General features: G+C 38.4%; 1 protein-coding gene across 1 annotated transcript in view; it reads right to left on the bottom strand.

The window, feature by feature from the left end:
* The window catches only part of syne3 (spectrin repeat containing, nuclear envelope family member 3), an 80535-nt gene extending 70492 nt beyond the window's left edge, over positions 1 to 10043 (bottom strand). The window contains exons 1-2 of the mRNA XM_084742190.1: positions 9826 to 10043; positions 1242 to 1393 (exon numbers count right to left, since the gene is read on the bottom strand). Of these exons, the coding sequence (XP_084598316.1) occupies positions 1242 to 1385 (144 nt within the window). The 5' untranslated portion in view covers positions 1386 to 1393; positions 9826 to 10043. The remainder of the gene's footprint in view (positions 1 to 1241; positions 1394 to 9825) is intronic.
* Positions 10044 to 13783: the final 3740 nt, after the last annotated feature.

Below are 13783 nucleotides of genomic sequence, written 5' to 3'. Positions count from 1 at the left end.
CCTGACAGTTAGTGTTATCATTTAAAAAATTAACTATCATTAACACTATGTTTGATTACTACCCTCACAGTAAAGACTGTCTAACAGCATCAGAGTCAGCCACAGTCCCCCAGACACAAGCACTTATGTGCAGTATGCAACATGGGGTTATTTGGGGAAATGAAAACACAGCGAAACACTGTGACAGCGTTGCTCTGGAGATTTTTAAGTAAACAAAGTGTGGTCATATTTTGGTTTTCATAAACATGCTGAGGGAAACTTGTTGGAAGATGGTTTCCCTGCCTGCAGAACATGCAAAATAAAAGTCGCTGTGAGTCACCTTTGTGACCGCCACTTCTGAATGAGGGGAAACGTCTGCCTAACATACTAATAGCTTGTCAAAACTGATGCTTTCAGTGGAAAAGCTACATGTCTGCTGCAGACTGCAGTCACTGCACAGATTCTGTTCATTGAAAGTTGTTGAATTGGTTGTAAAAGTGTCCCAACAGGAGAAACACTACAGACTCACAATTAGCATTACTCACACTACTGTCACTGTCAACTTATGACTCATTTGTTTTTATGTAAATTGTGCATGGGGTCAATGCATATAGACCTACTGAAATACAACACAGGGGACAGACTGTTTGTGTGTAAGAGAGACAGAGTGTGAGTGAGTGAAGAATAATAATAGAAAACTGTTCAGTAGTAAATAAATACTGGTAGATTCTGGTAACTGGTAAGACTGGTTTGTATATAGTTTTTTACCTAAGATTAAATAGTTTCATATTGCTAATGCTGTTTGTCTGTTTTGTTCTTTTTTATCCTTTTTATGCACTGATTTTTATTTCAAAAGATTTAAAATACATAGAACTGGGAAAATTGAAGACTTGTATGTTCTATATTCAAGAAACTGTAATATTTTCAATTCCAAAAAATCGTCAGACTTTTTTGACACTTGGTTTCTGAAGATAGTGTATTTAGACTGAAATGTGTTTTATTTACAGTATGACTGAGGCCCTATCTCAATTAGTTTTAATTAAATTACTGCCTGCCTGCCTGACACTGTCTGTGTCCATGATTTCTTGATATCTGCTAAAATGTCATTAAAATTGGTCACAAGAAAAGGATCATCAGATCCTGTACCCTGCTCCAAAGATCAGAAACTGCAGCTGTCTCCTCTCTGGAGTCTGATGATAGAGTTACTAAAGTAGCAGCCGGGGTCAGAGATGAAGGGTCAAACAGTTAGTCAAGTATCTCACCTCTGTCTCCCTGAGTCGGGCCTCCAGGGCATCTCGGGGCCCCTGCGTGTTGTCGTTGGCCCTCAGCCTCTCCTGGATGGTGCGCATCCACGAGAGGGCAGCCTCCAGGCTCTCCATGAACTCCTGCTGCTCCTGCTGCGTCATGACCAGTCCTGGGCCAGAAAAGAACAACAGGAGTCAGAAAACTGGTTTGTACAATGAAAACCAGAAGACATGCGGTCTGTGACTGGTCATGAAATTGCTGCAGGGCCACAGACTTCAGCTATGCTGATTCCAGAGCTTTCAACCTGAAGGCTGGATTATACTCCCAAGACACAGACAGAGACAGCTGTGGACAACAGATGAGTATTAGTTCTGTTTACTTTCTGGGTCACACTTGGCGGACGCATTCCACACGTGCTGTAGATCTGCATCCATCATAGAGCTTAAAGTGTAACTTGCAGGTTAAACTTCTTATTGAAATGTATATGTAACCTTGTGTAAAATTAATTTAGGATTTTTTGGACATAAGGACATAAAAAAATCAGAGGAAATTGTGATCTGTCTGAGTAAGGCTCTTAAAAAGGCTTTTTTTCAAATGTTGCATCATATTATGTATGAAGAGGAAGTGGCTATGCCTGAGTCTGCCTCAGACATACGTGCAGAAATAGGTGATATTGAGTCTAAAAGGTTGTCTTTCAGTGAGTTTGTGTTTTTTTAGCTAGTTTTACAGTGCATTTCACTTCCAGTGACCATTGCTTTGTGTATGCTACAGGTGGACAAACTCCTGCCTGTCAGGACATCGAGTCCGCGGTTTTCCTGACAGTAGAAGAGCAGGCGCTGGCTCTCACTCCTGGGTGTGTTTCGTGCAGGTGAAGAGATGGGACTTCACTGCTGCTTCCGTACCTAAAACAGTGGCCTGACTGTCAGCACACACTGACCACACAAGTTTGTTAGGTGCCCCCGTCTCTGTCTCTCTCCCCCCCCCCCTCTCTCAGTCTCTGTCCCTTTGTCACTCTCTCCCTCACCCTCTCTTTCTCACCGCTGTGGTGCTGTGTGTGGATTTATAGGAGGCAAGGCGATGTGAGACAGGACTGATAAAAGCTGATACTTGAACATGAGCTGCTGAACACAGGATTAGCTGTTAGCTAACGCTGTGTCACCAACACACCTGCCTGGTTCTCCTCTGACTCTCCTCACACCACAACTCAGTTTCTCTCCTGTGAATGTTATTTCTCTTAACCCTGTTCTGCATTTTTCATTTATCATTTTTCCTTTTCAGAGTCAAAGCTAGCACTGGGATCCATATTTATTAACATGAATTATGATCTAATTTGGCCTGTCTGCCTGATCTATGTCACTTCCGGTTTGACGTTTTTAGACAATTCTCTCACACAGCCCCAGAAGTCACTGTAGTATTTATAAGTACTTATTTTAAAAATCAAGTTTCTACATCATTTCACTAAACATTGATTCAATGGGGGCTCCAACCAGTTATACTTGGATTTTTCACTGATATTGCAATTTTGATATTAGAGGGAGTGATAAATTTTACATCATTATACTCATTTTCATTGAAAAAACATTAAAATAATTATGGTGTGATTTTTGCTAAGATCTGTTCTGGGGCTATGTAATATATTGAGATTATATCAATATTGTGACATGAGACTAGATATGGTCTTAGATATTGGATATTGTTATATTATGATATGGCATAAGTGTCTTTTCCTGGTTATAAAGGCTGCATTACATTACCATGATGTAATTTACTGAACTTACCAGTTTTAGCTGTTGTATTTATTTGCCTATGCACACTTATTCATTATATCCAAATTACTCATGATCATTTATCAAAAATCTCATTGTGTTAATATTTTGTGAGGGCACCAAGAGTCATTCCTGCAATGTTGTTGCAATACCAAGGTATCTGGTGAAAATAATCTGATATATGATTTGGTCCAGCCCTACTTAAGATCATCATGTGTTCACACTATTTGAGGTTTTAAGGTATCTGCTCCTAGAAGTGCTGGACATGCACCCTGTGATGAGACAAGCAAGACTGCTTTTGTTGCTCAACCTGTACATCTATATTCATGGTAGACTGATTACTCTGTCCACCACTAATATCGATAAATAATAATGTTAGCGCTCCCCCTTGTGAGTTTTGGGAAGGTGGTGAAAAATTTAGTTTGGAGCACTGTACTATAACTCATGCATCCTGCTGTAAATGTTCACCTAAATACCCTCAGTCACCATCATCTTTTCTAAAAGTCTCTTCTGTCACCCTAAAGGACAGCAAATCTTATCTAAAACCATTATTGGCAAATATTAAATTTATATTATGCTGTAATGTACAGAAAAGTATTGGCATCATGATTACATTACAGTGTTAGCTGGAGGAAAAACAAATGAAAAGCTGGAGGCACCTCAGAGTAGTAGTAGTGTTAGGGAACTGTTTTGTCTCTACGTAAGCTCCGCCCACAAAAAACATAATTTTTACCCTCAGAAAAAGGGTCTATAATGCATAAATGACCTCTCTTCTGACAAACTGCACCCTTCTCTCCTTTGAATACCAGTCACATTCTGAAACCTACAGCATAACCCAATATATTTTTCTATTTCATTAGCTAATTAATAACAATTCCATCTAAAATAACATGATACTGACCAGAATAACCATGTACTGCACATTAGATTGTAATGTGCATCAGCTTCGCTGCTCTTTCAGTATCAGCATCAGCTGTTGAAAAAACCATATCACTCAACCACTAATTTGATGACATGTAAATAAATTGTCCTCTGTCTTGTTCTGTGCATTTTCAATAACACGGTAATGACAAGATTCCAGGAATTCTGTCAACAGTATTAAGGCATTGTGCAGAAACTGCACAAGTGCCCTCAGGATATGCAGCTGGGAGGAAAAACCTTGAGAGAAGAGAACATAACTGACAGAGGTAGTCAAGAGTAAGCACTAAAATGTATGAGAGGGAGGAGTTCTGGCACTGCAGGAGCACAAAGAGGCACCACACCATTTCTTCGAGGGAAAATAAAATGCAGGCGGCATGGGCCATTTTCCTGAATGACTCATTTCTCCCCGCCACAGCATTCCTTCTACCCAATATCTGCTTGTTTTGCCTCAGACTCTTGAGGCTTGGTAATATTTAGAACTCTCTGTCCCCTGTGAAAGCTAACAAAGAGATTCTTTATACTTATCAAAAATAAAACTTGTCCTGATAAAACTAAGAAGAGCTTCACTGCTGTCATTTTGCTTTTTCTAATATTTTCATTACTGATAGAATTTTGTTATTATTAAAATTAGCATATTATCTGACAACTAAATCTTCTGTAAACCCAGCTATTATGTTCTCTTTTTAAATTTTTGGTCCAAAGTTGTGTGTTTTATGTTATTCTCCTATCGATTTAGAGATGAAAATGCTCATGTATCAACAACGACATTTTAACAACATCAATCTAAATGTGTTAGGGTTCGCTCAGCAGCTAATTTGCACCTCTAGCAATTAGTACTAATAGACCTTTTTCACAGCAGCCATTTTTGCATGAAATAGTCGTGTTACCAATGATACTAACCCTGTTCCTTTCAGGTCACACAATAGGATTGTTCTGATCGCCTAGTGGTTTCTTGCCAAGTGGACTGCACAGGATATTCAGCCATGTTAGAAGTATGACTCAAAACACTAGGGAGCAAAACATGCTCAGTTCAAAGGAAACTGTGAACTGTGTAGGGAGAACATGAAAAGCGGATCTTCACTTTGCTGTAAGTTGACAAGATTATCCATCAGTCATTGCGCCTAAAATTAACAATGGAGCCCATGGAGGTGTTTTATTTCTCACAGATATTTTTAGATTTTATATTTATAAATATTTAATTTAAAATGATAAATTTATTAATTAAATTTCATTTAATTTAACATTTAATAATATATAAGATATCTAATTTAGGCATAATTAATTAATTTAATGTATCTTAAATTTTTACTCCAAGGTGGAGGTGCACAGAGACGCAGCAGCCCCTCCAGGTCCCGCTTCTGGCAACTCTTCTCTCTGCTCCATTGCACACAGGTGTGCACACTGCGCTTTCAGTACCAGCAGGCAAATACCTCATAGCTCATAGCTCTACTCCTGTTTGTAACCATAATTTTTCCTGTATGCCAGATGTCTGTCTTTTTTTTGGCTGTGTGTTTGCTTTTCTAAATTTTCTATTTTCATACTTCTATGTTTTTATGTCTGTGTTAGCACCTTGGCCTGTGAGAATGTTGCTGTGAATGCTATATGTAAACAATGACAAATAAACTTTATTTACTTTACTTTATAACTTTAAGTACTGTCATTGTAACTAATGTTACTAGTCTTGATTACTCAGGATGACATAATGTAAGTATTACTTAATATTGTTAAATAATTGTTTTGTTTTGTTCAATATTTTCTTTCAGAAATGTGTGTGTGATGTTACAGGGTGTTTCAAATGGAGGAGTTTTGTCAAGGGAAGTTACTTGACATCCTGTAAACAGGGAGAAGGGAGTGTGACTTATGCACACTGTGGAACAGAACAGTGTTATAGTCAGGGTGTGACTATTGTGCAAGTTGTCTCACTGAAAAGGCTCACTAAACCTTAATTAGTATCATTGGTAACACCTGCATTTAACCTATCATTTCAAATCAATATGGCTATTGTGAAAAAAGTCTATATGCCTCTATAGACGTCACAAGTTCATATGATATCAACCTTGTTTTGTTGACAATGTCATGGACAAGTACTGCACTACCCATAATCCAAAAGTCTAACAGCAAGATCTGTGATTTCACTGTTAATTAGCGTTACCATGGAAATGTTTACCACCCCCACGAACGGGTAGTTCTGCTAGCAGGCTGGTTAGTTCAATGCATTAATTGTAGTAGTAGTGTTGTTATGGCACAGTGAATATAGTTTATATACTAGGGCTACACGATATTGGAAAAAACTGACATTGCGATTTATTTTAACCCTGCGATATATATTGCGATATGAAAAAATAGAGGAATTTTCACCAGATGATTTGAATAGCACTTTATGTTACTGCTGCCATCTTGTGGACAATTAACCTGCACTGATCTTGCGACTTACTGCATATGCAGGGGCGTGGTCTGCTTTGGCAAACTGATTAAGAACGACTGTGACTGGTGGATCGCTGCGCGCAGTGTGTGTCAGGTACCCTTGAAATTAGATGATTTCGTTTGCCTCCTACATTGCAGGACCTGCGATGTGACTATTGTGCACATGTACATTGCGATGACAATACTCAAACGATATATTGTGCAGCTCTATTATATACACACACAAAACACATATTTTAGCATATTACAATGCTGAATCAAATGTTTTATGGTCAAAATTCATCTCATAGTTGGCTGGGCTGGTTCCAGGCTCAAAAGTTTACATATAAGGATTTTTTGAAATGTCAATAGAGATAATGACTGGGAAATTCACTTCCAGAGCTGGAGCCACTGAAAATCCATCACTGTTGAGCTCCACATGCATGAAGAGACACATACACCACAGACAGCTATTTGTTCTGTTATGCTACTTTCTGGAGTCCCATTGGAGGACAAACTCCATACATGTGCAGTAGATCAGCGTCTGTACTGGCCACGTGATAAGGTCAGTGGACGGGTCTGCCCGGACACAACAAATGAGGGGGGTACAAGGATGTACGCACAGAGCCTACACCCTGTGATGACAAAATTTACATAACACAGATGCCATCGGACACTCACACACTCCTGTGAGCACCATTATACCAGTTTAAAGTGGTAATCTGGTGAGCGTGGACAAACGGACTATTCCAAGGTCTTGAACTGAGAGATATAGGAGATCACCAATCCCCTATATATGCAGACACCTACATGACAGTGGGTTTTAGATATCAGCTTTGTGATATGAGAAAAAGATCTTAACATTATTGTATGCAAATTTTCCATATTTTCCAGAAGTGAATTTTTCCATTTAACTCTATCGACATTTGAGAATTTTTAATATAAAGAGTTTTAAGTTGGTCTGGCTGGTGTTGAAGTGTTCGGCACATGTGCTAAGGCTGTGAATCCTCTGCAGCAACCGTGGCCCTTTGCTGCTTGTCATTCTCCCACTCTCTCCACCCTCTTTCCTGTCATATATTCAGCTGTTCTTCAAATTCAAGGTATAAAAGCCCCCTACCAAATATATATATATATATATATATATATATACATATTGATAGAAAGAGTTTTAAGCCTGGAATCAAGCATTCCAACTATGAGACAAATTGTCACCAATCTGATCTGAAAAAAAGCAAGATTGGAAAATTGGAATTGGAAAAAAAACAGCAAAGATACAAGACTGTGTACACGAATGAGTGAAGGAAATACTTATCCCATTAAGTACTGCAAATGACAGTGCTTGTGAATGTAACCTCTGTCATTATTTTAGTGTTGTTGTTGTTAATAAGTGTTGTCATATCTTGTATTGTGATGTGTGTATATACATATTGTATTCACTGTAGCACAACGACTCTACTCATGTTAGATAATCTTAGCTACCTAACTGGTCTATCCTGCAAGACGTATTAGCTGTTCCCAGTGTAGTAAACTTTTCCATGTAAACATTAAGCTCCACCAATCAAAGCCATTACTGTTTTAAATTAGGATTGTGGGTAGTGTAGTACTTCAACGTAAAATTGCAAATAAAGCATGTATTTCTTAAAACTAGATTAATATCATTCAGACTTGAGGGTTCTATGGAGCATATACCATAGTTTTACATCGTTTTGTTGCCATGCTGAGTTGACCCGGATGGCTGCAACATTATGGCTAATAATAGTCCATTCAAACTATGAATGGCTTTTTACCTCCAGAACCTCACTGTGAGCTCTGTGAGCAGCGTTAACACAGGTATTACCAATAATACCAATTACCGTCCTGTTTCATTCAGTGCAGCATGGCCAGGGTTCCCAGGTCTGCAGTTATAGGGCTACTTTTGAAGTGTTGCCACGGGTAAAATGTTTTGTCTGCGGGTTTTGCCGAACTATTTTGTATGCAAATTAGGTGAATAATATCTATGAATACAGATTCATATTTTGTATGAAATTATATGTTTATATCCAAACACTATCAAACTGACTTCAGGGCAGATCAGCACATACACACATGCATACAGACAGGTATTTACTATAAGTATATGATTAAAATATAGTGAAATAACAAGATAAGGTGTGATAAGGTATTACATTAACTACAGTAAATGCATATGAAGTAAAAACAGTACATTTATGTTGTCCAGGCAAGCAGGGAGGAAGAGAAGAGGAAGAAATAGAAGAGGAACTGAAAAGACAAAGCTACAGAGTAGTTTGTGTTCATAGTTATACTCTATTTATGATAATACACTATATGTAATTACACAGGTGAAAGAAGTGTTTTGGAGAAGTGCTAGTTCACCTCCTGGGCCCTGCCAATGTGCCCTTGAGCAAGGCAGTGCTTTTACTGGCATACTTAACATTTATGGTGTTATATTGTAAATATTACATTGCATCTTGCAATTATAGCAATGCTGTTGGACTTTAAAAAGTGCATATGGTTTTGTATGGGCATTTTTTGAGTTTTGGGTATTTGGCTGGTGTCTGTACTGGTTTTACTTGTCATTGGGCTGGTTTGGGGCTCACTTTAAGTGGCTAATTGGCTGATTTTGTCACACAGACCTGGCAACCCTGAGCAAAGCCTTTCCAGTGAGCCACTATGCACAATAGCAACACCCTGATTCTTACTTTAATGAACTTGATTATTATCATTAGTGACACCTTTGTTTATCCTCCTATTTAATGTCAAAATGGCTGCTGTGAAAAACGTCTATTTATAACCTCCTTTTCTCTCTGTCACCATACCACTTTCAACTGCTCTTTAGTTTTAACTTATAGCATACAGTATCTGCTACAGGCTACTTTTAATGACATCATTTAGCTGATATAACAGAGGGAAAGTATCCAAATGTGTCATCTTATTCTGACAGCAGTAATGTCACTTATGGTTACATTGTAGCACCCTGCGGTCTGTTTAGAGTCAGTGAAGCCCCGCCTCCTTCACTTTGACAGCTCGTGCTCTAAACTCGCATTAAGTTTAATCCATTTCACTCGCACGTGCGGGTGACGGCGGTATTATTCACTCTTTTAGTTAGCTTGCCATGCTAACTGTGGTTACTATGTTCGTTTTTAATTCAAGGACGCTTATGAATATTTACACAAAGACTACTGTAAATTAGCATATAGTCTACATATAACTTCAGTCTGGTATTAACGACCTATGCTGTGCTAATTTGGAGATGAAGATTTAACGTGAGGAAGGCTCTGGTTGACGGTAATATCCGCGACCATAACGGACAACAAACACATATGGGTAAGACGTATATATCCGCTGCTCATTATAGTGCAGTAATCCAGTGTCTGTGGTGTTCGTTAAGCACGAGAGACTGCAAGAGTCACCGTGTCTGTAGGTTAGAGGCAGGCCTGTTACCGTTAAGCTAGCAGAGGAACTGTGCAGCTTTATAGGTCAAATGCGTCTTCATGAGAATAAAAACACTTACGGCTTTGTGTTCATCAGGTGTTGGAGCCGTTGCTGTGCGCGCTGTCCTGCCTGCTGTGTGTGTTGTGTACAGTGAAGTTATGGCAGGCAGGAAGTTGAGCCGAGGCCGCCGGGGGCTGGACCCAACGCACACTCTGTCATGCTGCCTTCACTGACTTCCTGTAAACTACAATACCACATGACAGTGCAACTGAAAACTATGAAAGCCCGTCACCTTTAATATTATAGTAAAAAGGGATCCTGTAAGTTATTATAATAAGACACTTCCTCAAAATAACGATTTAGCATTTCAAAACAATGACTTAGTGTCTCAATATAATGAGAAACGTTCTCAATGTAATGACTTATATACTATGTCAGGAAGTTTCTCATTATGTTTGTATGCTAGCACATTGTTTTTGGATACAAACTGCATTATTTTGAAATACCAAGTAATTATTTTTGGAAAACTACCCATAATTTTGAGATGGACCTATTAACTTTTATTCTGTTACAAATAAGTCATTATTTTCAGAAAAATTGTCATTATTTTGAGATTCAAACCAACAAAACAAAAACAAGCAAACAATACAAATGAAATGACAAAACAACAATAAAAAACTGGGGAAAACACAGGTGAGGAGACACTGGGAACTAACTGAAATAAACACTTGTTTACAAAACAAAATACTTCAGATTAATTGATTTCCTTTGGGTGACAATGGCCAACTTACTGTTAACACCCAAAAAGTTGGGTTAGGGTTAGGGTTATGTTGCAAATAAAGAAAAATAATGAAGAATAATAACTTTCAAGTGAGTGATGCATTTCAGGGCTTCCGTAAAGACTCAAAGACAGGCACTGGAGGTGCACTATGACTGTAACACTGCAAGAACAGGATAAAAAAGATTTAAAAAAAAAACGTTATTCTTATCCAATTTTAATATAATAAAATATATTAAAATAATAAGAGACACTTCAGAAATTCAATTCTGGTCTACAGTTCTGGCATTTTCCAATATTAAAGAGATTTGAGGATTCCCAAATCTGTAGTCACTTAAATCAAGTTATTCTCCTGTGAAACAAGTGATGCCTTCATGGTCTTAGAGGAACTATCATTCCATGAGCTTCAACAGAAATACAACATTTTAGTTATTTTACATTTTAGCTCTCTCCTAAAAAGTAAAAGTACAGATGTTGCAGTTATTTATGAACATTTATTCATGCCATGTCCTTTTAACACATATTAACACTAGGTTGGGAGGAAAAAGCTCCCAAAAGAAACACAAGGAGAACATGCACTCTTCACATGGGAGCCCACAAATGCTTTTATTGAACATTTATTCAAATCTAAGTTCAACTCTTGCTGTATGTCACAATTTCTGACCAGTTCCACTCATTTCCGGCAGCACTTGAACTCACCAGCAGACCAGATTGAACCAGCAGAAGGAACAAATCCAGAGCAGCTGCTGACCAGAGCCTGATTCAAACTGCAGGGCGCGTCTCAGAAGTGAGTTCCTATTGGAAGAAAGAAAAGCCACAGTTCCCACCCAGTCTCCATTCAGTCTATTACAACTTATCATGTGTTTCAGACAGTTACAAGTACTCAGCAAACACTTCATGAAAAGGAACTTTAAAGAACTAAATCACTATTTATAACAAGTTACAACATCAGGTAACATCGATTACATATCAGTTAGGTGTACTTGGCAGATAAATATAGTAAACTGAAGATTAATGGCCGGCTTTTATTGGCAAGTTAAATTTGAATTAATGATTAATAGACTGAGGTAGGAATCCAACGCATGAATCTTTGGCTACAAATCAAATATTAACAACCAGTAACAGTCCGGTTCAGTTGCACTGTGCTGGGTGTAACCAGCTTTTATTTACTTGTTTACCAGTTCAGTCCTCTGGTGGAATCTAGTGATGTAGAGTGTTTGGGTTTAAGCGTTTTCTCTCAAAGATCTCTGCATCCGCCCACACCAACAGAAAGGAGGTGAATGGAATTTAGTTTATGGTGCGACGCTGAAAGATGACATTTGCAAAACAACAACATCTCTATCTGTTACTCTGGATAATCCAAACAACACAAATCAATTCAGGGAGGCTTTATTCCCATGCCTATAACAAAATACAGTACTGCCAAAACACCCTTACAACAGCTTTCATGGAGACTATTTCATTTGCAGAATATCATTTAAATAAAAAGTAAAGTGGATCATCTTGAGTGTCTCAAAACATTGGCAGATAAAACTATGTGCATAAACGTACACCACTGGAAGAAACAATGCTTTTTGTAATATGGGTGAAGTGACCTTTAAGACAAGTGGATTTAATTTAACTTGTTTCTCAGAAACAGCAAAGAAGAAGACAGAAATGTTTTGGGAAATCTGCATTTAAACAACATTTGTCTGCCCCCAATATGTGACTGGCCTCCTTCTCTTTCCAGTCACATTCTTTTTCTATCTATGGAAATCACAAACCGCCCTAACAGACAACTTATTCAAATTGCACATGGCACACAGCCCAACTACAGTTTATATGAGGTCAAGATGGAACTGAATACAAATGTCTGTTGTTTAGTTTGGGTTTATTGGTTTTAGTCATATTTAAAGTAACTTTTAATTTATTTTACAATATTTATTGTTGTTATTGTGCTTTTCTGTAATGTGAAGATTGTGTCAAAGATCTTTCGGGTGTGGCAGCAGTAGCTCAGTCTGGAAGGACTTGGCTTGGGTCATGGATTCAAGTCCCGCAGGGACCACAGTACAGATTGTGGTCTGGTAGTTGGAGAAGTGCTAGTTCACCTCCTGGGCCCTGCCAATGTGCCCTTGAGCAAGGCACCAAGCCCCTAACTGCTCGGGCCTGTGTATGTATACAAAAAAAAACCCCAAAACAACAGACTGAAACTGCAATTTCCCCTAGGGGATTAATGAAGTATGCTGCCATCTTCTTCTTTTCATTTAGTACTAATTCATCCCCAATGACTGTGACATTGACAACACTTGACAAAATGAGAGTATAAGTCTGTGCAGGAGTCTGTTATGGAGATTCCCTAAAAACTTGGCATATCGCCCAGGTGGGTGTGGTTTTGCAGGACATCCAGTGCACACTTTGGCGAGCTCATACCCATGGGCGAGCTCCATCACAGTCTCAGCCTATGTTCTCAAGGACGCAACAAAAAGTTGGACCAAGTGGAAAAATAGAGGCTAATTCTATTTCTGAAGCTCAGAAAATTGGACAAACTAGACAGAATACTACATACATACATACATATGAGTTCAGTTTATTTGATGTCTGTAAGTCTTGTAAGTTCATTGAGAGAGATACTACACTGATATCAGAATACAGAGCTCATATCTTAGTGGATTTTTGTTGTTGGACATATTTCAGTCCACCTTGTCAGTATATTTTAGCACCATTTAGTTCAGGGGTGTAGTGGAGGGCTAATCCAGGAAAACCGTCTATATCCACATCTTTGAAATCAAGCTGAGAGTTTACTCACCAAGAGGAAAGAAGTATTGTACCACTGTATTTACCACTACACTCCTGGTTCAGTTATATTTCCCAGTATAACTGGATGATTATCAATTTTATAATTTATCTACAGACAGGTGAAAGTCATTTGAAAATCTGCAAAGACGATTTTAGTCATGGTTGCAGCTTTGCAGCAGAACAACGAGTAAAAATCTACATGTATCTTCATAAATTGATGATGATAACATAAATATAAAGAATCATCTCTGCTTGAGCTTATAGTTATGCCTGAGATCTCTTGTAGGTTAATGTTGGGGTTAAGGTAAATATTAGTTTAATAAACAACTTTTTAGTTTACAGTTTAGTTAGTTTGTCCAGAAAGTGATGAGGTGACCCAAAGCGAGCAGACAGGAACATACATCAGGCACACAACACTCTGTGTGATGTGGGAAGTCAACCGCCGATCCTGCAGTGATTAGGACAGGACAAAGGAGGAAGTCAG

Source organism: Lutjanus erythropterus, chromosome 18, assembly GCF_056507025.1.
Source record: "Lutjanus erythropterus isolate fLutEry1 chromosome 18, fLutEry1.hap2, whole genome shotgun sequence".
Taxonomy (NCBI): Eukaryota; Metazoa; Chordata; class Actinopteri; order Lutjaniformes; family Lutjanidae; genus Lutjanus; species Lutjanus erythropterus.
The sequence above is the reverse complement of the archived record's forward strand: the minus strand, read 5'-3'. Positions and strand labels throughout refer to the sequence as shown.